Here is a 24857-nt window from a genome sequence, read left to right as displayed (position 1 = left end):
GATTAAATCCTTCTTGTAGGTTCTCAAAGAGGATTTTGATATTATCTTACCGAAGCAGTTCATCCTGGACTTCAATCAAACGTTGCCTTTTCTTTTCGATATCTGAGATCATCTAAGTAACACAACAGTTAAATTAATTTTGTAAATATTGAGCACTGCCTTATACACTGTATTGGAAATATAGTGGGAAACAAGACAAACCCCATTCTTACCATCATGGAACTTTGGTCTAATAGGGAAGCTAGATATTACATACAAACAGGATGTAATTACAACTTGTGATACATGCTATGAAGGGAAAGAACAGGGGTATCCACTTGAGGACAACTTTAAAGAGGAACTGGGGTCAGATCTTTACCACCCTGTGAGCTATAAAGGAAGGAGTCTCCATTTTATCTAGGACACTAGAAAAATATTGAAGCAGGGGAGTGTCATGACACAGTTTGTATTTTAAAAAGGACATTTCAATATAATACGCTGTATTATCTCAACTATCACTTTTAGTGACTACCTCATATTCCACTGCTGGACATTCAGACTACTCCTGCTTGCTTATAAGAAATGCAGAATTGACCAACAGGAGACTAAAACTGAAAAACAACAAAGGCTTATAATCACCAGAAGGAAAATGTATACATTTCAAATCCATTTCTGTTATAAGTGTAGAGGGGGAGCTGTGCTTCTACACGTAGGTTCATGCAAGTTTGGAGCTAGAACATCGGATGTCAAGTGGTCCAACTACAAACAGATGGGCAAGGAGGGCCTCGTGTTTCCTTGCAAACCTAGTGGCACACAGTGCATTGAAGGGGCAGAACCAGGACAAGAAAGGAGGTCTCCTGACCCTTAACCCAGGATTCTTCCCAGGCCGCCCTTTTACCTGAGACATAAGACAGTTCTTTAGTCTAAAAGGTTTTTGACATACACAACAGTGATAAATATACATTATGTACACTTAAGTGGCCATTTTGGGCTTGAGAGCCATTTTTAGGCTAATGAGGATCCCCAGTTCCTCAGCTTGCAGGATACTCATCTGATCAATCACCAGATCAACCAAAGAAAAGCCTGACTAAAAAGATAAAAGATCTTATACAAACTCTCAAGGTCGTAAAACCCAGAGTCAGGTCTTTACTTAACTCTACATATGTGCACGTTCTACAGGACTGGGTTTCTAATCACATGAGTGAGTTACCTTAGTGTTCTTCCTTTTCAGAGTTTTCAACATCTGGACTTCTTTAAGCTACACAAAACAAAAAATAAATATTCGCCTGCATTTTCCACAGTTAACTGTTTATCAGTTTACAGTATAGCCACATCTAGTTTAAGAACAGCGTGTGAAATGCGTATAGTTCTAATGAGTTCTTTACCACATTGCCAGCAAATGCGAGCTTTTCTAAGATAACAGTATGCTGCTCAGTATTAGTAAAAAATATCTAGACCAACAAATTTATGTCAGTGAACTTACCATTTTGATGAGTTCTTCTTTCAAATTAGAATGAAATTTGTTGATGGCTTCCTTACAAATTCTAGAGTCTGTTTTTTGTCTATAGCAGAATAAAGAAAGTTAAACTTAGGTATTACATAAAGGATTTTGAAAGGTGTGTTGCATTTGTTTAGCACACCCATAGACACACACACAGTTTGGTATGTGCCCTTTTGAATATCTAAGATGGCATGGTCAGCTTGCAGCCCTTTCTCAGATTTAAAAAAATACTGGAAACATCTCAACAAACAAAAGAAAAAGAACAGGAAATATTTCCCCCAAACCCTCATGTATGTAGTCAGCACTCCCTGACACTGGCTACATCCGCAGGTGACACTAAGCCATGTAGAAAGCAATGTTTACAGCCAATCCCTGTCTTTTTCTGCTGCCTGATCCAGTGACCAGCAGACTTTAGCCCCTTCCTTCCTCCCTCCCTGCTATAACTGGAGAAATAATTGTATAACACATCTGGACTAACCAATGAGTAAGTAGCCAGAAGCCAGCCATTCAGTTCTGCAAAAACTATAAAGCTGACCCAAAACTGGCTCAGGTCCCTGTCATCAGGGACAAAAGAGCCCAGTCTCCCGTCTGGCTCACTCTGGCTGGACACAGACCCACAGTGACTGTGCAGGAGCAGTGCACACACTGCCAGGGCGGCAGCCAGCCCTACTCTGCCTCGGCACAGTGCGCCACTATGAACTGTGCTTTTAACCGAAAATAAATCTCTTGTGTGACAGTTTATCTTATAGTTATTTTTTTCTTGGGGCAAATCCATGAGGAAAAGTCACCCAGCATAAGGGGACTAAACCCATGGCCTAATTCTTCAGAAGCTAAGCATAACATTAGAGAAGGCCTACACATCTGAATACAGATTTTTGAAGAAGTTTTCATAAAAAAAAATGGAGTATTTCTAGTGATATCAGAAGACGGTGGAATAGGAGACCCCACAGGGAAACCAAACCTACAGCCCGAAAAGCCTTTATGAGAACTCCAGAAACCAGTTGAGAAGTTGCAGTACCCTGGCAAGTTCAAAGTCAAGAACCCACGTTGAAACAGGTAAGAGAAGCCATTTCACATCAACTGTGATAGCCCTTCTCCCAGAATTAAAGTCTCTAAGTATTATAAACATGATGGGTTTTGGGGTGGGGTAAGGGTGAGAAGACTAAGACATGAGAGCTTGCCAAAATTCTAACCTTATTGGTGGGGAGTTGTAAATTCTATTTTTTTTTTTTAAAAAGTTATACAGGATTTAAAAACATCAAAAAGTAAAAAACATTTTTTTTAAGTAAAAACAGTGGATCAGTACATTCTTCTAAATATATGGATAATTAAAATAAATGTAAATGGACTTAAGTCAACAGGTGGAATTCAAAGATGGACACTTTGGATTTAAAAAAGATTTTATAAGAAATAATAAAGTTTAAGGTGAGACAAAGGTTGGAATAAATGTTAAAAGAATATAAAATCTGGCAAATATTAGCAAAAGAAATCTAGTGACATATTAGTATCAGATAAAATAGATTTTAAGACAAAAAGCATTTTTAGGAATGGAAGGGGTCACTACATAAGGATAAAATGTTCAACCTAAAAGAGCAATTTTAGGGCTTCCCTGGTGGCACAGTGGTTAAGAATCCGCCTGCCAATGCAGGGGACATGGGTTTGAGCCCTGGTCCAGGAAGATCCCACATGCCAAGGAGCAACTAAGCCTGTGCACCACAACTACTGAGCCTGCGCTCTATAGCCCACGAGCCACAACTACTGAGCCCATGTGCCACAACTACTGAAGCCTGCGTGCCTAGAGGCCCACGCACCGCAACGAAGAGTAGCCCCCGCTCGCTGCAACCAGAGGAAGCCCACACACAGCAACAAAGACCCAATACAGCCAAAAATAATGAAAGAGCAATTTTAAACATGATGTCTTAATAAAATAATCTCTCTATATAAATAGCATAAATTGATAGAAGTACCAGGAAAAACTGAGTAATACTGATTCTACATAGATACAATAATTAGAGATTCTACATAGAACCACTAATTAGAGCTTTCCCACAGATTATGTGCCAGGCCATAAAGGAAGCCTCAATATTTCAAAAATAGGTATCACCAGTCCATGAAATTTGACTGTAACTATTTAAGATGGAAGGTTAATACAAAAATATAAATTAAAAAGTCACATATTTGGACATACAAAAACGTACTACTTAATAACTCACAGGCTTAAAGAAAAAAATCGTAATGGAAGTTTAAAAATATGCAAAACAGTGATAATGAAAATTCTACATACCAGAAGCTGTGGAGTGAGTAGAAGTGCTATTTCCAGGGAAATTTATTAGGTACATATATCACAATATCAAAAGACTTACTTATACTCTAGGAGGATGTTCTCAAATGCAGACAAAACGACATCTAACTCCATGATGTCACTGGTTTTCTTTTCTTTTAAACACCAAATAGGTACACAGTCGGAAGTATCTACAACATTAGGATAAGTCAAGTTAATATACTAATTATCAACAGTTTAGCTCTAGGTCCAGGGTTCTAAAAGCCTACAACGAAAGTAGTTCCACCAAATTGCTAAAAATAGCAAGAACTTTTGAAGAAGCACATGGGAGGAGACATGCTCACTTCTTCCTCTCCCGGTCAGTCTCACAAACCCCTGTCTGTACCTCACCCTCTAACTGCCGTCTGCTTGGTTCTTCCATTTCTGCTGAAGCAGCCTAAAGCACTGCTGCCTTTTAATTACCTTGCTGCGTCTTTACTTAACAATCTGCTCTTATCTAACACTACTGGTGATTGAGATCTTTGTTAACTGTATTTTCATAGTTTTAATCTACCCGATAGGCCACTTCTAGGACACATAAAGGTTACTGACTGTATTGATTCAGATAGCTGTAGGAATATAATAAGAGATTAACTAAACTATGGTACATTTGTGAACAAAATATTATACATTCATTAAAATGGTATTGTAGAATATTTAATGACAAGGACTTGAGCCCACTTAGTGTGAGAAAAGCTCAGTAAAAGAATTGAAGAGTAAAGACCAAAACACATGGTAGTTATTTTGTGGTGATGGAATTGTAGGCGATTTTATCTTCCTTTCCCTACCTTTGAAATTTTCTAAAACAAGCATTTTTATAATAAGAAAAATATAAAACTTATCTTTTAAAAGAAGTGAAGAGAGAAAATGCTTTATTTTCCTCCCATTTTTCAATAAACTGTCAATAAAAAATGATGTAAAATAACATGGATGAATCTCAAAGTTATGCTGAGTGAAAGAAGCCTTCTATAAAAGAGTACATACTATGTTGTATGAAAAGAGTATACACTATGCTATGAAAAATTAAAATAGATTAATGAATAGGTGCTAAAGCAAGTATAATAAATTTTGACAGTAAAATCTAGGTAGTGGGTTTATGAATATATATTGTAAAATTCTTTGTCCTTTGTTGTATGTTGAAAATTTTCATGATGTTGGGAAAATCAATTATTCCAAAGTCACATATTTTTAACTTTTTAAAATAACAATTTTATATACTTAAATTTACTTTATCAAATTAAGAAATATATTTTTAAAAAATTCCTGAATGATTGACTACATATAAAACACTATTGTATACCCAAGTCTGTGGCTTCACTTCTTGGTTTCTTCCTTTTGCCACGAAACATCTTCTTTTTCTGAGTTTTCTTAAAAAAACAAAAAAAACCACAGCAAAGATTTTTATTTAAGAGGAGTTTCTCTTAAAACCAGAATTAAGACAGTATTATCAGACATTGTCAATATTTTAGCTACAATTCTCATTTTGTTCTAAGTTAATAGTTAATTATATAAATTATCTAAATTAATATAAGGAAATGCTGAAAAAAATTAAACCACCGCAAGATAAAAAGTAATTAAAACTTTCAGTTGGCTTGTAACAGTGGGTGACTTGGAGGAAACTGAACTTTTATTATTTAAGATAATAATGTGTGGAATCAGCTCAATTTCTACTCCAAGCTAAGAGGAAGTAACAGCTTCTGAACTAGCCCTCTTGCCATAAACAGCCATAAAGTGGGGAGAGGGGTGGCGCCTTCATTCAGGCATTGGACAACAATGCCTCTCTCAGGCAAAACAAGCCTGAGAGAGACTCAGAAGGTGGACTCTGGCTGCCGGCCTTCCCGCACGCCTGGGGACAGCTGAGACAGCAGCACAGCAGGCCCAGTCCCAGCACAGAGTGGTAACCCTTGTCCGCGGGAGGCAGAGACCTGCAGTAAGCTGCTCAGGGAGAAGGGCACAGGTCTGGGTGCGGGTCCCCGACAGCCCCTGACCGCCTACTCCACATGCGCGTGAGGCTACAGAGAGTATACTGGGACGTGGCTATCATGGGATTAAGAACATAACAGGTAGTAACAGACAAGAAATTCTGGGGGAGATCAGGTGGAGAAAATGCAGAGACCTCATTAACAACTAGTTAACAACAAGTTAACAGCTGTCTATCCAGCTGAGTGTGGGGAGAGACCACAACTTAGAGGTAAGAACGGTACCCTAGATCATGCAATATCAAACGGTGAAACTGTTCCCAAGGGGGCATGCCAGAAACTCTCAGATAGTACAATGGTTTGTGACCCTCCGAAGTACCTAGTATATACACAGATACACAGTATATTTATGATATTAAAATTTAACTGCGGGGGATGGTTAGGAAAAATGTCTAAAAAGGCTTCTTAGGGAGGACAACAATGGAAGAGGGTTGAGAAGCACTGCTCTAGAGTAAGGCCTACCCTAGACTCACCCTAACAAAGCCTAAAACCAGTCTCTGGCCAGGTTCACCAGGGAGACAGACGGGAGGTGTGGTAAGCAAGATCCTCGGTGACTTGGACAAGTCCCTCCCCTTGAGTGTGGGTGGCTCCTGTGAATATGATGGGATGGTCACTCCCTCGATTAGGTTCCGTTTCATAAAAGGCCACTGCAGCAGACTGGAAAGATTCTCTGGCTAGCTCTGAAGATGTCAGCTGCCATGTTGTGAGAGGGCCACGTGACCAGGACCTAAGGGCAGAGAGTGACCCTGCTTTAACCAGAGAGAAAACAAGAACCTCAGGCCTACAACGACAAGGATCAGAATTCTACCAATAGCTTGCATGATCTTAGATGGGGACCCTGGGCCTCATGAGATTTCAGTCCTGGCTGGCACCTTGACTCCAGCCTCTGAGACCCCGAGCAGGGAATCCAGCTAAGGTGAGCCTGGACTTCTGACCTGTAGAAACTGTGAGGTATAAATCTATGTTGTTTGAAGTCACAAAATGTGTGGTATTTTGTTATGCAGCTACTGAGAACTATTACAGGGGTTGAGTCCCACTGAGTTAGAGAGGCTTGGAAGACACCTTAGGCTTTCCACAGATTGGCCCTAATGAAGGATAAACCACACTACAGCAGTTCAAGATGATCAGCCAATAATTAAGATACCTATTAGAATGAAAGTCAGCATTCAGAAGAAGACACAACTCAAGACCTCAACAACCTACGAACAATGTGCAATACACAAAAAGTGTCAGATTAAAAATGTTACACAAAAGATGTAACCTATAGTCAAGACAGGAAAAGTACTCAAAAGAAGCTGACCCTGAGACAGCCCAGATACAGTCATCCCTCAATATCCAAGGAAGATGGTTCCCGGATCCCCCATGGGGATCCGCTGATGTTCAAAGTCCCTTTTCTAAAATGGTGTAGTATTTGCATGTAACTTATATACATCCTCCTATAAACTTTACATCATCTCTAGATTACTTATAATACCTAATATGATGGAAATACTATGAAAAGAGTTGCTGGTGCCTGGCAAATGCAACTTTTGCTTTTCTGGAACCTTATGGAGTTTTTTGTCAAATATTTCCAATCAGCGGTTGGTTGAATCTATGGATGTGGAACCTGCAGATACAGAGGACTGACTCTACCTGACTTAGAAAACAAAGACCTTAAAGCAGCTGTTATAAATATGTCCAAAGGAGGAAACGATGGTCTTAATGATTATGCAGATAGGGAATCTCAGCCAAGAAGTAGAAACTATGGGAAAAAAAAAAAGGAAATTCTGGAAATTCTAGAACCCAAAAGCATGCTACTGAAAAGGGAAAGTCACTGGGTGATGTTTTATTTCCTGTGGCTGCTATAGTAAACGACCACAGCTTCGTGGCTTAAAACAACAGAAATTTCTTCTCCCACAGTTCTGGAGTTCAGAAGCCTGAAATCCATTTCAATGGGCCAAAATGAAGGTGCCGGCATATTATGACATATTAAAAGCTTGATTAAAAGATATTATATATTGATATGTCAAGAATCTTAAAATAGGGGCTTCCCTGGTGGCGCAGCGGTTGAGGGTCCGCCTGCCAGCGCAGGGGACACAGATTCGAGCCCTGGTCTGGGAGGGTCCCACGTGCCGCGGAGCAGCTGAGCCCGTGCACCACGACTGCTGGGCCTGCGCTCTGGAGCCCACGAGCCACAACTGCTGTGCCTGCGCTCCATAACTATTGAGGCCCGCGTGCCTGGAGCCTGTGCTCTGCAACGGGAGAGGCCACCACAGTGAGAAGCCCGAGTACTGCAATGAAGAGTAGCCCCCGCTCACCACAACTGGAGAAAGCCCGCGCGCAGCAACGAAGACCCAATGCAGCCAGTAAATAAATAAATAAAAATTTAAAAAAAAGAATCTTAAAGTAGAATACATATGACCCAGAAATCTTATCATAGCAATTTCTTCTAAGGAAATGATCAAGGATGTGCACGAAGATTTAGCCAGAAAAGAAAATCATCAAAGCACTTACATTTTAAAAATTACAATTGCTCATTAGTAAGAGATTAAACTATGGCACGTTCATGAATGAAATGTCATGCATTTATTAAAATGGTATGTAGAATACTTAATGACAAGGATATGGTTCCACTTAGGGTGAGAAAAGCTCAATAAAGAATTGAAGAGTATAGACCAAAAAATGTGGTGGTTATTTTATTTTTGGGTGATGGAATTATAGGTGATTTTATCTGCCTGTCCATACCTTCCAAATTTTCTAAAATAAACTTATTTTTATAATAAAAGTGTAAAACTTATCTTTTAAAAGAAGAAGGAAAAAGAGAAAATGCTTTGTTTTCCTCCTAGACATTTTCTATCAACTTTTTTTCTTTCCAAGGGGATAGCAGACACTCTCCTACCAGTTGACTTTCTGTTTCCAGGGTCTCTTTTTCAACAGAGGGCTTGGCACCAAGGGGTCCCACCTTTTTAAGCGTGACCGATTCAGCTGGTTTCTCTGAAGGTTCTGAAGATGCTGTAGCTGAAACAGCTTCACGTTGTGTACTTAAGTTCTCTGCTGGTTTAACTCTTCTTCTTACATCACTTTCTTCAGTGCTTTCAGATTCATCACTAATGGGCTTGAGTTTTCTTCTTGGCTATGTCAAGAAAACAGCATTACTGTTTTGAAAGTACAGATGCTTATCATTCCTATTGTATTAGATAACCATAAAGTCCACATTTCTTATCTCTAAACTTCAAGACTGAACGCAACAGGAAGATGGCAACACGATGAGCAGATAGGACAAGAAACCTTGACTAAAGGGCTCCAAGCAGACGCTCCCAACAAATCACTCTGCCTTTGTAAACCACCATCTAAACACATTACACGAACACTATGAAAACTGACAAGGTACACAGAGATTTGAGATCTCTGTAATGAAAAACACTTCAGATATAAAAATATTTCATTTTTATTAAAAAATCTTCTAAAACATTATATACTCTTTATGAAAAATGTTGCTACAGAACATTTTCTCTATTTGCATCCAACTTAACTGGATATGAAATATCTTACAATTTAAGATAGGAGAACACGCCTACATACCTTTTTTGCACTAATTTTTACAGACTCATTTTCACTTGCTTCAACGTCAGAAGTGTCCGAACTGTACCAAAGAACAAACCATCAATATCTTGCACACATTTCATTTTTATTGACATATGTCTTCTAAAAGCTGCTCCTCCAACACAAAAACAAGCTCAATTTATAAGGAGATTTCCCACCTGTCACGGGTGGGCCTGCCACCTTCCCAGATTTACTGGTCATCTCCCACACCTTCCCACACCCAGGCCACATCAGTTTAGTGCTGGCAGGCAAGTAAGTGTCCCGTAACTGCAGTACCTCATGGTCCTGTCTGAGAACCGCTCTTTTCTCCCCGTCACCACTCCCAGGTGTACAGGCCATCATCTGTACTAATCCACAGACACTAGGCCCGTGCTCAGGGGATAGAAAAGGGAATACCTTCTTTCATCCTTTGAAAAGGAAAAAATAACCCTAAACTTCTGGTGAGAGTTCATTTTTTTCATTCAATTCAACAAACATTTATTTAACACCAACCTCAAAATGCAAGTACAAGGAATAAAATTACTTGAAAAATGAGAAGCCTTCCTTTAATGGGTTCACTGACCAGTAGGAAGGCCAAAGACAGTGAGTGCAGAGGAGATGTGGAGAAATGGCTGGGGAATCAGGAAACACATCACGGTTATGAGACTGGAGATGACTTTTGAGAACACTTTTCCAGGCCAAGAAACAAAGGGAAGGGGATTTAAGGAAGAAGGAAAAGTAAACATAAAAGCACAGGGGTGTAAAACAGCCTGGCCCGTTCGACGTACAGGAAGCAGACTACAGAGCGAGTGTCTTGCTAAAGAGAAGCTAACACTATGGAAGAAGCCCAAGGCCAGGGCCGGGGAGGCTCTGAGGTGGCCAGAGGCGTCCTGCTCAGACTTGCCTGTGCTCGGCTGCCGCGCCAGGGCAACCCTCGCGTGGCGGCCACTGCTGCCCGGCCTTCCCTTCAGAGCTGCCCACCACCTGGGGTCGGCCAGAGCTGTGAGAGCTGCGCTGCAGTCTGGGGCCATCTCTGCTCAATCCGGATTCTTCCACCTGTAACTTTCCCTGATGTTGCTAATAAATCTCTTCAATTCTCACTCTGCCTCAGGGTCTACTTACCCGAGGAGCCAGACAGACACAGGGGGCCCCCATACCATGCCTACAGGTTGGGGGTGAGGGAGCTAAGGCCTCCATGCTAGACACACGCACTGGAAGCGGGGGCGGGTGGTGGTGGTGGTGGTCGCACAGACGAAGGGACCAGCAGCAGGTACCTGAGCCGTGGCCACAGGGAGGCGGAGGGTGTACGGAGAGAAGAAAAGCAGATTCTCAGGGAGTCACAGGCCAGAACAAAGGAGGCCGGTCAGAGAACAGAAGGTACCGGGAACGGTTCCCAGACAGCTTTGTGGGGTGACTGGGTGACAGCAGGACCATCAAGCTAGAGAACACCAAAGGAGCTTGTTGACACCAGACGAGGGAGGAACAATGGAGCTTGGTTTCGGCTTTGTTGAGCCTGAGGTGCCTATAGGCATCTAGGGAAACGTGGCCAAGGTGCAGGACAGCTGGGGCCTCGGGAGAGGCTGGGCAAGAGGGAGACCTGGGGTTAGCGGCTTATGGGTCGTTAAAGCCACGAGAGGAATACGGGGGAGGGTGGAGAGGAGAGGGTGAGAGCAGACTCGCGGACACAGAAAGAGGAGAGGAGATCTGGGAACAAAGAACCCGACGGCCCTGGACAGGCCCGGGGGCCTGGCTGCTGATGCCGCGTGAGTCCTGGGGAACGCTGACGTGCGCTCCCTCTCTCCCCACCCGCGCCCCTCCCCGTGTATCCCTTCTGCCCGGACTTCCTTCTGTATCCATGTATAAGCCCAGTCTAACCTACCCAAATAAAGTTTTTTTGTCTGGACGTATCACACCACCAAAACCAAGATTACCAAGGACATCCACACTGTTAAACCGACCCATGTGTTCAGCCTTTCCCCGACTGGCGTTTGGTCCTCCTGAGGACACACACTTACTCACCACCCGCCCCGCCTCTCCCGAGCACAAACCCTCTCCTGGCTTCCTCCTTCCCCCTCTGGCCACTGGTCCTCTCTCTGCTTTGCAAGCTCCTTCTCCACCTGGACAGATGCCAGGCTTTCTTGCAGAGTGGTCCCAGGTCCCTGCCTCCTCTCGGCCCACCGTCTCTCCCTGGGAGCGCTCACCCGTGCCTACACCTCCTGTACCAAACCACTTCAGTCTGAACTCCAGCTCAGCCCCTCCTGGGAACACCAGACCCAAGTACACAGCAGTCTCTCTAACATCTCCACACCAAGTTCATGACCACCTCACGATGACAGGAGTACTCAATCTCCTAGGTAGCCCTATCCTACTCAATGGCACAATCTCAATCCACTTACACGACAGAAAGCCAGGAGTTGTCCATGACAAATAGGATTAATTTCACCCATGTTCAGATGAAGTCACAGAAGTCAAGAAGAAAATGACCAACACTAGGAAAATGGAAAAAGGATAAAAAGAGCGTGCAGAAATTCAAGGACCTGTGAAACATGTAAGAGATGCTATTTAACTCAGTCATGAGAAAAACACAAACTAGAACTAGACTGAGACAGCATATCACACTGGCAAAACTCCAAGTCTGATACCACGCTGGTGGGAACGTGGCAGTAACTATGAAAACTGCTAACATATTTCATTTGACTGAGGATTTCCCTTATGAACACATCCCACAGAAATATAGGCACATATGTGAAAAATACAGGCACGTGTGTGAAACGGCATATGTGCCAGGTTACTGACTACAGCACTGCTGGTGACAGCAGAAGACTGGAAACAACCCAACTGCCTGTCGATCCAGGACTGGGGAAACAAACTATGCAAGATCCAAACTGTGGAAAACCTGCGACTGTGAGCAGAAGAATGAGGAAGCTCCATATGCACTGATACGGAAAGATCTCCAAGATACAGAGAGCGGAAAAAGCCAGGTAGCAAGGTATCTTGCCTTTTCGAAAAAGGTTAAAACTCTGTATTCTTACTTTGATGTGCACAAAGAAACTGTGAAAAGACATATAAGAAATTAATAGTGGGGGAGAAGGAAGAAGTGGATGCAGGAGCTGGGTGACGGTGGAGAGGACGTAAAGGCTATTATTAACCTTTTAATATTTTTAAACCATGTGAATGTGTCACCTATTCAAAAATTCTTCTTGAAAAATTACATTCACCACCATTTAAAATGAACTGTGCGGTTTTCCAAATATTTGGCTTTTGTTACCAATTTCCAATAACAGCTCATAGAAAAACTGGAGTCTCCCAAATAACCAAGTACCATAAGGTTTCCCCCGTGCAGAGAACCTCAGAAAGATGTCCTCATCTAGATTTCTGCCCAAGTGGGATATTTGTTTTAAAAATACAGTTTTGTTACTTTCAAAATATAGTAACTAGAACTGACCTACTACCTAACAGAGGTCCTTAAGTCAAGGATTTGTCTAGCTAATAATTTTTAGTTAGTACTGCAGCTACTGAAGACTTCTTCATTGTATGTGCTCTCGAGTTGCCTCTGTGGTGTCATTTTTACACATTTTCCTGACTCAGGCCTCCACATAAATCTGAAAACTCAAATCAACGCAGCTTAGGGACCACGCAGCTGAAATTTACAACAGACTGCGTGTCCTTTGGGATTATCAGCTTCTCTTCCCTATTCCCACCCTGAACTAGAAAACATATCTTTTGTGACAATTAAGCATATTTGTAAATTAAAGGGACCTCTCAAAATCATCTAAAATTCTATGCTCCTGAAACCTTTCCCCTCCTTCTTTGTTCTACCTCAAAGCTAAACCACCTTCACTGGTATGTTTTCTAGGATAAGCAGGTGTCAGTTACAGTTATTGTAAGTAATGTCAATTACTGAAAAACTGCCTTTTCATGTCCCAGTCTTCTTGAGGGAAAACATACGTTGGCTCAAAAGATCTTTAAACAGTTTTGGTTTTATAAGCTTCTATCTTAAAGAACGTCTCGGAAATCCCATTAACCATGAGTAAACAGTTGCTTGAGATCCACCCATACCTTCTTTCTGCTGCTTTTCCTTGAGGAGTTGAGGGGAGAGATGGCCCGCAGTGCCTGGAGAATTCTTCCTCATCAGCATATATAGCAGTGCTGTGTAAGGGAGGGTCTACAAAAGATGTTTTTAAAAAGGGCATTCAGAAGTCTGGCTGTCTGAGCAGTATTCAAGTTTGTTCCTTTACACTGGAGTATAAAGCAACCTGTGTTTAAATGGCTAACAAAATCAAAACCAATTACATATGCTACTTATGATCTCACACCTCAACAAGAAAAAATGTAAACCACTTCACCAATAAATACATGGACAGTTAAGCTATAACCTTACTGTCCTTATATATTATATGGAAACTTTTAAATGAGCTAAAAGATAAACAGGAAGTCTGACATTCTTTCCTCACCTGATGGAGCATCACACATCTACCTGGGAGACACAGCATGAACAATAAACTCAGGTCTGGAGTGCTTGCCCCACTCCTGCAACTCCATTACCCCACCGAGTGCCTGGCACAGGGTGGGCACTCGACATCTGTGGACGACTAGCCCTTTGGGGAGGGACCCCAGTCCTTCCGCACTTCCCCTCCTCTCTCCTTTACTCTAGAGCCTTGAGCTAAGCGTAAGAAGTTAACTGGAATGGGGACTTGCCTGGTGGCACAGTGGTTAAGAATCCGCCTGCTGATGCAGGGGACACGGGTTCGAGCCCTGGTCCTGGAAGATCCCACATGCCGTGGAGCAACTAAGCCCGTGTGCCACAACCACTGAGCCTGCACTCTAGAGCCCGCGAGCCACAACTACTGAAGCCCGCACACCTAGAGCCCGTGCTCCGCAACGAGAAGCCACCGCAGTGAGAAGCCCGCGCACCGCAACAAAGAGTAGCCCCAACTAGACAAAGTCTGTGCAGCAACGAAGACCCAACGCAGCCAAAACTAAAAAAAAAAAAAAGTTAACTGGAATGAAGATAAAGGAGATAATGAGATAATGAAGATAATGGAGAAACGGAGATAAAGGAGAGGAGACCACATGGCCTTGGTGGGAGGATGCTCCTACCTGCTGAGGAAGAGGGGGGGGTCACAGGAGAGGCCTCGGCACCCTGGCCTGGGCTTGTGGTGGGGGAAGGAGGAGGCCACCAGTGTGGAGTGAATGGCTGCAGGGGCGCCTGGTAACGGCCAAGCACCCATCTCTTCACGCTCCGGCTTTAGCGTGCTGCACACATTTAAACGTTCTCAGATTTAAACGTTTCAGCTGCTTATATAATGAACATAGCAACTGCACAATTTTAAAGTTAGTAATATACTTTGTATTGGCCTCAACTAGGCAAAGGGCTTTATTTACTTTACTACTGGGAATAACAAGGGAAAAAAAGAAAACCAGACCAATTTTTAATCTCCATATGTAACCAGTCACACAAGCTGTACTCTTACTACTCAACAATAAAAAGATAAATAACCTGATTTCAACCCAAGTAAAGGATGTGAACAGACACTTCTCCGAAGAAGATACAGGCGTACCTCGTTTTATTGCACTTTGCTTTATTGCGCTCTGCAGACACTGTGTTTTTTACAAATTGAAGGCTTGTGGCAACCCTGCATTCAGATGATTAGCAATAAAGTACTTTTTAATTAAGGAATGTGTATTGTTTTTTTACACATAATGCTATTGCACACTTAACAGATTACCGTGTAGTGTAAACATAACTTTTATACACACTGGAAACCAAAGAATTCGTGACTCACTTTATTGCAATATTTGCTTTATTGCAGTGGTCTGGAACCGAACCCGCAGTATCTCCCAAGGTGTGCCTGCATACAAATGGCCAATAAGCGCACTGAAAAGATGCTCAACATTAGTCATTAGGGGAATCCAACTCAAGACCACATTGAGATACTACCGCACATCCATGTGAATAGGTATTATTGAAAAAAACAGAGAGGGCTTCCCTGGTGGCGCAGTGGTTGAGAGTCCGCCTGCCGATGCAGGGCACACAGGTTCGTGCCCCGGTCTGGGAAAACCCCACATGCCGCGGAGCGGCTGGGCCCGTGAGCCATGGCCGCTGAGCCTGCGCATCCAGAGCCTGTGCTCCGCAACGGGAGAGGCCACAGCACTGAGAGGCCCGCGTACCGCAAAAAAAAAAAAAGGAACTTCTGACACATGCTACAACATGGATGAACTTTAAAGACATAATGCTACATGAGAAAAAGGATACAAAAGTACAAATATTGTATGATTCCTCTCACATGAGTGGTCAAATTCATAGAAACAGAAAGCTAGAAGAGGGAGAGGGGAGCGAGGTGCCGTCGGCTATTGGGCAGAGAGTTTCCTTCAGGGGAAGGAAAGGACAAAGTCCTGAGGGCGGATGGGGTGATGGCTGCACAACGACGTACACACTTAACGCCACAGAACCAGACACCAAAATGATTAAAATGGTTAATTTTGTTATGTATATTTTACCACACAAACACAATGAGATACCATTTCATACCCATTAGGATGGCTAGAATCAAAAAGTCAGATAATAACAAGAGTTGATGAGGATGTGGAGAAACTGGAACCCTCATACATAGCTGGTGGGAATGCAAAGTGGTACAGCTGCCGTGTAAACATTTCCTCAAAACACTGAAGCAGAATCACATGACTGAGGGGTACAGTTGGCCCTCCATATCCATGGGTTCTGCATCCACAGATTCAACCAACCAGGGATTGAAAATAGTTGGGGAAAAAAAATTCCAGAGAGTTCCAAAAAGGAAAACTTGAATTTGCTGCACACAGGCAACTACTTACATAGCATTTCTATCGTATTAGGTATTATAAGTAACCCAGAGATGATTGATAGTGAACAGGAGGATGTGCATAGGTTATATGCAAACACTATGCCATCTTCCGTTTGTTTTTTGTTTTTTTTTCCTGGCCACGCCACGCACCATGTGGGATCTTAGTTCCCTGACCAGGGATTAAACCCGCACCTCCTGCATCGGCAGTGTGGAGTCTTAACCACTGGATCACCAGGCAAGTCCCCACTATGCCATTTTATATAAGGAACTTTAGCATCCTCGGACTATGGTATCCACGGGGGGTCCTGGAACCAATCTCACATGGATACTGAGGGACGACTACATTCTCAAGAGAAATAGAAACACATGTCCATACAAAAAACTGGTACATGAATGTTCACAGCAGGATAACTCATAATGGCCACAAAGTGAAAACAGTGCAAATGTACATCAACTGATGAACAGATAAAAAAAAATGAGGTCTATCCACACAATGGATTATTGAACTATAAAAATTTTTAGGAATGAAGTACTGATACTACCACATAGATGAACCTTGCAAATACTACACTAAATGAAAGAAGCAAGTCACATATGACCACATACATAGTGTATGATTCTATTTAAATGAAATGTCCAGGATAGGCAGATCCATACAGACAGGAAGTAGATTTACGGTTGCCAAGGTCTGAGAAGAAGAATAGGGAGTGATTACTCCTGGGCATGGAGTTTCTTTCTGGGGTGATTAAAACGTTCTGGAATAGAAAATGGTGATGGTTGTACAATTTTGTGACTATACTAAAAGTGAATTGAATTGTACACTTTAAAAGGGTGAATTTTATGGCAAGTGAATTACATCTCAATTTTTTAAATTATGATTTCTTTTAGATGAGTAGTTAAAACATTTTTATCAAGTCATAATGAAAGGGGTATTCTGGTAATGATTACTTTTCACCCTACAAAATGTACAATATTTTCTTTTATTAACAAAAAGTAGACTAGAAATATTAGATGCCAAATTAAAAATACGTGACAAGTTGTACGTTTTGAAAATTCCCTTAAAACTTATTCTGGCAAAAAATGTCTGATTACTGCTGTTCTAGATGTGGGCGCACATGGCACATTCTGTATCATTTCTGGCCTCTAGAGTGGCCAGTGACACACTGACATAAGCTGTCCCGTCTGGACAACTCACACACCCCTGGTCAGCAGGTACCAGTCCTGTCTTCCTAACACTCCAAGGAACACAGGTGAAGCTCTCCTGAAGCATCCTCTGCCTCAGTGTGTTTAAGAAAAAGAAAAATTATCCCTCTGCTCCTTCCTAAATTAAAGCCCCTTACCGAATGACTGTTGGAGGTATGAAGTGAGAAATATATTTTATATTCCTCTTGTTATAAAGGTCTACAACAGGTGTCCTAATGTGGCTGGCTTGTTGACAAATGCTACTAGGAGAGCTCCACTTTGACAACACTTAACAGAGTTCTTAGTTCCAACGTACCTAGAAGTGAGAAAAATTAATTCAAATTACCAAATACTCCCCAGAACATTGTATTCATGTGCAGACAACCTCGCTTTTGTATTTGAAGGGATTTGTATATTTTTATTAGTAACTAGCCTAAACGCTGTTGCTTGAACCACTTTAAAGATTTTAGGATAAAGATTTAAAATACTAACCAAAGGTTTCATAGGGTTCTTCATCTTTCTCATTTTCTCCCAGCCTGCCGATGCTTGAGATCCCAGAATTATCAGGAAAATCAAATACATCGGTAGGCTTGTGCTTTTGGCCAGCTTCCTAAAAGTGAATAAAGTTCAAAGTCATTGAACTGGCCCGCCCAAAATGAACATTACAAAGCTGATTTACGTGGCAAGGATCCTCCCGCTATCACCGCTGCCTAAGAAGTGAGCCTTTACGCTCTTGCGGGGCAGAGGCTCTTCTGATCATCTGAGGCAGGGGTTGGGAAGCTTTTCTATGAAGGACCGGGGGTAAGCACAGCTGACCACTGAACAACGCAGGGCGCAGCGGCGCCCACCCTCCGCGCAGCCGAAAACCCCCGTGTGACTGCAGTCGGCCCTCCCGATCCGGGTTCTACACCTGCCGTTTCAACTGCAGATAGTATAGCACCTACTACTGAAAATAATCCGGGTAGAAGTGGACCCTCCCAGTTCAAGGGTCACCTGTATATTAGACTTTGCGGGCCGTGGGGACTGGTGCCACTACACAGCGCAGCCGTCGCACTGTGAAAGCAGACAGTGGCAACGCAGAAAGAAGCAGCACGGCTGGGCTGCAATCCAGCTTTGTGTGTGGATACTGAAATTTGACTTTCATATTTTCACATGGCATGAGACACTCTTGACTTTGCTTCAGTCATTTAAAAATATAAAAACCACCCTTAGCTCGCTGGGCTTTACAAAACCAGCAGGCAGGCTAGATCCGGCCCACAGGCCACAGCCTGCCAACTCCTGAGCCCGTGTGGGCCTCGCCCCAGACACATGCCCATGAAAGTTCCTAAACACAGAGGTTAAAAACTCCTGATTGCAGGAGAGAGACGAGGGCTTACAGGGCAATATACTAATAAGCCCCAGAAAGACTGCCCCTCAAATCCCAATGAAAGACAACATACAGAAAATGGAGAAACATCCACAGTAGCTCTGGAAAATGTGGAGGGCTGCGATTAACAGACAGGGAAATATGAGAAATCCTGGAAGATATGCAGGAGATGGAATAAAACTGAGAGACAAAACAGACACTCACAGAAATCCTGGAAGATATACAGGAGATGGAATAAAACAGACACTACCATTCACAGACCCTCAGGGAAAAATGTTTCACGGAGTGTGTGTGGGTAGAACGAAGGCCAAAGAGGAGCTGACACCCTCCATCCTCCCCAAGCAGATGGGCCCGTGTAAGGCAGCTGCCTTCCCGAGGAGGGAAGAGGACCGGAAAGCTGAAGAAACCCTTCCAGAGAGGAAAAGGGGCCCCTCCAAACGGGGAGGGAGTTAGGGGAGCAGAGGGGAGAGACCGTGCAAAAGAGAAAACCAGGGGAAGGGCACAGAGCAGGGAGAGCTCCCGACGCCCGGGCACCCCCAAGCAGGCACTATCAGAGGTCATTCATGTGAATTTCCAAGGCCAGTTGGACAAGCCGCTGGAAAATACTCTGAAGTGAGCTAGCCAGAGGGTTAAACAAATGCACCTGCCTTCCACAGACATTTACTCTAAGACTCCACCCTGAAGTAAAAATACCATGCGAATGTGAAACTAAATGGAATATTATGAAATCAAACTGTGGAAAACTGTAACAACATGGAGAAATGGCTACAAGTGACAAAAGCAAAACACAGAACATTGTACAATTGTTCAAAGATGTCCATTATCCAAATGAAAATGAAACCAGCCTAGGCCCAGAAAAAGATTCAAAACGTTAGCAATGGCCATTTTCTCCATTATACTGGAAAGAGTAGGAGGAAAAGGAATATGCTTTTTCACAAGAAAACACTGAGCTTACCAAGTCTACGAAACTCTGAGTCTCCTATAAAACGTTATTTTGTATTGTCAATTACGAGAAAAATTATATTAAAATATAAAAAAGATAACTTACATCTTTCGTGGAATGTGTTCTTCTTACAGTGTTCTTTGAATATCTCGTACTAGGAAACAGCAAAAGCACACACAAGAGTTAGGAAATACTTAAAAATAACTTGGGGAAACACCAGAATTACACCTCATCCAAGCATTTTCTTTCCAAATTACATTCCTTGTTAGCTGCACTAACAATGTGCTCATGGTGAAATTCAGGTAATGGCAAAATCCTTTTAGAAAGTAGAACCCATATCTCACACACTGAGTTAAATTTTTTATAGGGCAACTCATAACACCTACGTATAAATAGCATAGCTCTGCCCTCAGGGACACAGAAAACTAACGCTGTCGTCATCCTTGTCCCTCAAGTCGCAGTCAACAGCAATGGCTGGTGTTCTGCAGCAACGAGCAAGAGAGCTCTCTCTCTTTCTCAGGCACTGGACCCCCGTTCCATCCGTGCCTGGCTCTCTTACACACATTTTCTCATTTAGCTCTGAAACAGTCCTCAAGGTAGAAGTGAATCCCACGTTCCAGATGTGTATTTGCCCAAAGCCACACGCCGCCAGGAAGGAGGGAAGCCTGCGTTAGCATCTGCATCAGTTCAAACCCAGAGCTGCCCTCTTTCCGCCCTTCAGGCTCCCTCCAGTGGGCATTAGGATAAAAGGATAAAGTTGCGTACCTTCAACGGATCTTAAAGTAAACAAGATATGACAATAGTGACCAGAAGAAAAAGTGGAAATATGAAAGGCAGGAAATAATCCCACCAGGAACTATGCTTTGAGTATCCTCTGTGGTCCAGGCATGGTGCCAGGGCTGGGGGGATGCCCTACACCACCACGCACAGGCCCTGACTTTCAAAAGTGCCCTGCAGACAGACACCCGTTAGCGGAGAGCAAAGTCCGTTTAGTGTCTGAACGAGTATTTCTTTGTGGAACAAGTATTTATTTGATATAATTCCAAACTTAGAGAAAAACTGAGAATACTCTAAGAAACTTCTGTATACCCTTTACCTGCTTCACCAACTGTTTACATTTTGTCTCACCTGCTTCCTGTGTGTCTGTGTATGGTAAACTGGGGACACTGCAGTGTGTCTTTCCTAAGAGGGTGTTACCTTGTGTAGTCACAGTACAACTTCCGAATCAGGAAATTTAACACTGACATCATTATCTAATCTACAGTCCATATTCAAGTTTCATCAACTGCCCCATCATGTCCTTTAAGGTTTTCCCCCAGCATTTAAAAAAAATAAATACAAGATAATATAAAACATAAGATTTCTTAAACCTTCGGTTTTATTATGTGTGTGCGTACATGCACGTCTGTGTACCCATTGTGATGTAAAACATCATTACTGTGAATTACAGTAAAAAAAAAAAAAAAGTTGGAAAACTGTTAGAGCAGTGGTTCTCTATCCTCAGGTATAGAATCACCTGGAGGGCTGGTAAAAACAAGACTGCTTGGCCCCAACTCCAGAGCTGCTGATTCAGGAAACCTGGGGTGGCCACTGGGAGTCTGCATGTCCAACAAGTTCCCGGTGGAACCACATTTGAAAACCACGGCTCTATTTGACTCTCAGACCCAAAAAAGAAGGTAGAGCAGATAGTAGTTTTACGGCCTTTACGATTCTGGGGTTCAGAAAAGTTAAGTGACATCAGTGGTCACACAGCCAAGTGACAGGACGAGAAATCAGATCATACAACTTCTTAACCCACTCTTTCCACCCTTTCTTGCCTTGTCTGTGCTCAAAAAAGTCAAGCTCCCTCCTCACCTTAGGCTAGGAGCAAGATGAGGCTCCCAAAAGATGGAAACCTCGGTGATAACATATGTAAAATATTTTGGTGTATGCGCATTAGTGCGTTTTAGGGGGAGGTATAAACAGATTTCAGGAGTCTCAAAGGCAAAAATGTTAATATGTACGTGTATACGTGTGTGGGGGGAGGAGGGAGGGAGGGAGAGAGAAAGAGAAAAAACCCCACTGGCCTATCAGATAAAGTTTCACTCTTGTCTGAGTTTCAGGCCCCTTACTCTTTCCCAACCCTCCTCCCCACTGGCCACGGGAGCCTAATCTCGTTTACTTAACTGCCCTGCTTCGTCCTGCTCCAGCCTGGCCCCTACGCTGTTTGGCTGCCTACACCCTCACCCGCATCTACAAATGCACCTTCTCCAGACCGCCTTCCCACGGCCCAGGTGGAACTCCTAAGGCCTTGAGTACCAGCCGGAGTGCGAAGCACGCCGAGGCCCCTCCAACCAGGACAACACAGGGCCTTGGATGCACTCCAGACGCCGCCAGCGAGACACGTGCCCATGAATCCATGAAGAATAACATTTTAGAGAGCAGTTTTGTAACCTATTTTAAAATGCAAGCCCTTTTTGATTAAAAAAAAAAAAATGCTTGACTCATCCCGGCTGGACGCCCTCTTTAAGAAAAACAAGCGGCAGCTGGGGCCCCCGCGGCGGGAGATTTAGTTCAGCTTTACAGTCTGTGGTTTGTGTTACAAAAACAAGCAGGGTCTTGAAAATAAGAATACTGACTACCAGCCAGAGTGTAACCGTCACTAGAACGTAATGTCTGGCAAGTAGTAGACACTCATTATTTGTTAGTTTCAAGATATTTGGAGTCTACTTTAGGCTACACTCACCCACACAAAGTAATGCTGACACTAGCCAACGTTCTCTCCTCCCCGCCGGCCACGGTTTTAAACTGACTCCTTTAAACCTCACCGTAAGCCTTCCAAGGTGGGAATATTATTATTCCCATTTTACCGACGGGGAAACCAAGGCCCTGAGAGGTTAGTCACTAGGACAAGTTGCACAGTGGCACACAAACAGCTCCGAGAGGCCTAACCCCCAGCCCGGCGCCCCGAGACGCCACAGGACTTACCCCGAGCGCCGCACTTGCCGCGGCGGGGCCATCTCAGCCTACCGTTCACTGCGCCAGCGCAGCTCCCGAAGTTCCCGCCAAACCCCGCGCTGCTTCCAGCGGCCAATCCGGGCAGAGCACGCGGGCACGCCCCCTCCCGAGCTTGCTTCCTATAGGGCCAGGGCTCCTCCCCGTCCTAGAGCGCGAGAGAAAACTCGGCCTGGCACAGCGCGAAAGCGGAGCTGGAGTTTACGCCTTACAAGCAGTTCCTGACGGGTCCACGAGACGCCAAAGGTTTCCCGGGTTTTCCCTCACCCCACGTCCGCCGCGCACGTTTTCCGCGCTCCTGAGCCGCCAGAACGCCCCAGGGGGCGAGGAAGGGGAGGAGCGAGTGCCGGAAAGTCGGAGGGCGCTCTCCCGCGAGGGGCGGATCCAAACCCAGGGCGGGGCGCGCTGGGTGCTTAGGAGCCTGCGCAGTTGTCTAGTGTAATGCATTGGAAATAGGCTTTGACTTTTACCCTGCTGCTGCCCTGAAGCAGTGGTGTGAGCTTGGCTTATTATTTCTACCCCAGTTTCTTCATTCGTAAATGGGGAGGGCCCCTTTTAATATTCTCTGATTCTTTGCTTTGTGTTTAAAAATGTACTATCCTGCAAAAGAAAGATGTTGGACCTTTATCACACCATAAATAAAAATGAACTTAAAATGGATCAAAGACCTAATTGTAAGAGCTAAAACTCTTAGAAGAAAACATAGGGCAAAAGCTTCACGACATTGGACTTGGCAATGATTTCTTGGATGTGACAGCCAAAAGCACAGTTTGGGATGATGAAAAAGTTCTAGGTGGTTAATGGTGGATGGTTGCAAAGCAGTGTGAATTACATAAGTAACTACACTAAGTTGTACAGTTAAAAATGGTTAAAATGCTGAACTTTATGTCACGTACAGTTACCACAATAAAAATTATTATATTTCATGCGTACTAAAGAATATAACATATATAACGTAAAGATAAAAAGGAGCACCTATGTGCTCACCACTGGGTTAGGAAAGTAATAACGGTCATTCCTTCCACGGATAACCACTCTTCTGATTTTGTGTTTCTCATTCCCATGTTTTTCTACCTTGATATATCCCTAAATGATGTATTAATTATTGTATGTTTTGTTTTGTTTTTTTGCGGTATATGGGCCTCTCACTGTTGTGGCCTCTCCCGTGGCAGAGCACAGGCTCCGGATGCGCAGGCTCAGCGGCCATGGCTCACAGGCCCAGCTGCCCCGCGGCATGTGGGATCTTCCCGCACCGGGGCACGAACCCGTGTCCCCTGCATCGGCAGGCGGACTCTCAACCACTGCGCCACCAGGGAAGCCTTATTGTATGTTTTCAAACTTTATATAAATGATATTTGGTATGTATTTTGGAAGTGCTGTTTCTTCCTCATGATTTTTAGGTTTTATCCACATTGATGCATGTAGCTGTCATTTATTCATTTTCACTGTCTTTGGAAGGCATTAAGTAAATATACCACATTTTATTAATCCATTCTCCCGTGTATGGAAACATCAGTTGTTTTCAGTCATTTTGCTGTTTGTTACCAGCAATGCCATGCTAAACATTCCTGTAAGTGTCTTGCAGGGCACATATCTAAGAGACAAGGATAGACTCAGTAGTACTGTTCCTGCCTCATGGGATAAAGACATTTTCAGCTTTATATGAGAATGCCAAGTTCTACGCACCGTTTTACAGACTGTACAATTTACAGCCCCATCAGCAGTGTATAAAAGCCCTATTGGCTCCACATACTTGTCAATACTTAGAATTTTCAAGACTTAAATATTTTTCCCTGACTAGCAAGTTGAAATGGTATCCTATTGTGTTTTTGATTTGCATTTCCCTTAAGTTGATCATCTCTTCCTTGTTTATAGGTCCTTCCTGATTCCTCTTCAGTGAAATACCTGTTCACCCCATCCAGGAATCATTTGGGCAATTGCCACAGAAGAGTAAATCACCTGTGAGGATTTGAAGGTAGTTCCCCTCTGATGCATAGAAATAGGGTTCCTGGAATCACTGAAAGTTGTCACCGGTAAGAGTGTGGAAATATAGCTCCATTTCCCAGGAAAGGGGTTACAGTCAAACCTTTTGTGCTTGTACTTCTTGTCTTTCTGTTAAGACAAGAAGAGGTTCAGCACCCTGGATGGAAGTAAAATCTCAGCCCAAGTAGGTTTAAATGATAAAGGAATTTATGAGCTCGTGTCCTTGAA

At 43.3% G+C, this 24857-nt stretch overlaps 1 protein-coding gene across 1 annotated transcript in view; it reads right to left on the bottom strand.

Annotated features, from left to right (window-relative positions):
• CENPU (centromere protein U) overlaps positions 1-22651 on the bottom strand; it is a 29572-nt gene extending 6921 nt beyond the window's left edge. The window contains exons 1-11 of the mRNA XM_029226484.1: positions 22620-22651; positions 19758-19806; positions 17836-17953; positions 13400-13505; positions 9341-9401; positions 8658-8891; positions 5101-5167; positions 3844-3952; positions 1463-1541; positions 1190-1237; positions 51-112 (exon numbers count right to left, since the gene is read on the bottom strand). Of these exons, the coding sequence (XP_029082317.1) occupies positions 51-112; positions 1190-1237; positions 1463-1541; positions 3844-3952; positions 5101-5167; positions 8658-8891; positions 9341-9401; positions 13400-13505; positions 17836-17953; positions 19758-19806; positions 22620-22651 (965 nt within the window). The remainder of the gene's footprint in view (positions 1-50; positions 113-1189; positions 1238-1462; positions 1542-3843; positions 3953-5100; positions 5168-8657; positions 8892-9340; positions 9402-13399; positions 13506-17835; positions 17954-19757; positions 19807-22619) is intronic.
• Between the last annotated feature and the right edge of the window lie 2206 nt (positions 22652-24857).

This window comes from Monodon monoceros, unplaced genomic scaffold (genome assembly GCF_005190385.1).
Source record: "Monodon monoceros isolate NGI ecotype Baffin Bay Population unplaced genomic scaffold, NGI_Narwhal_1 Super_Scaffold_17, whole genome shotgun sequence".
NCBI classification, from domain to species: Eukaryota; Metazoa; Chordata; class Mammalia; order Artiodactyla; family Monodontidae; genus Monodon; species Monodon monoceros.
This window is presented reverse-complemented; position numbering and strand designations above follow the sequence as displayed.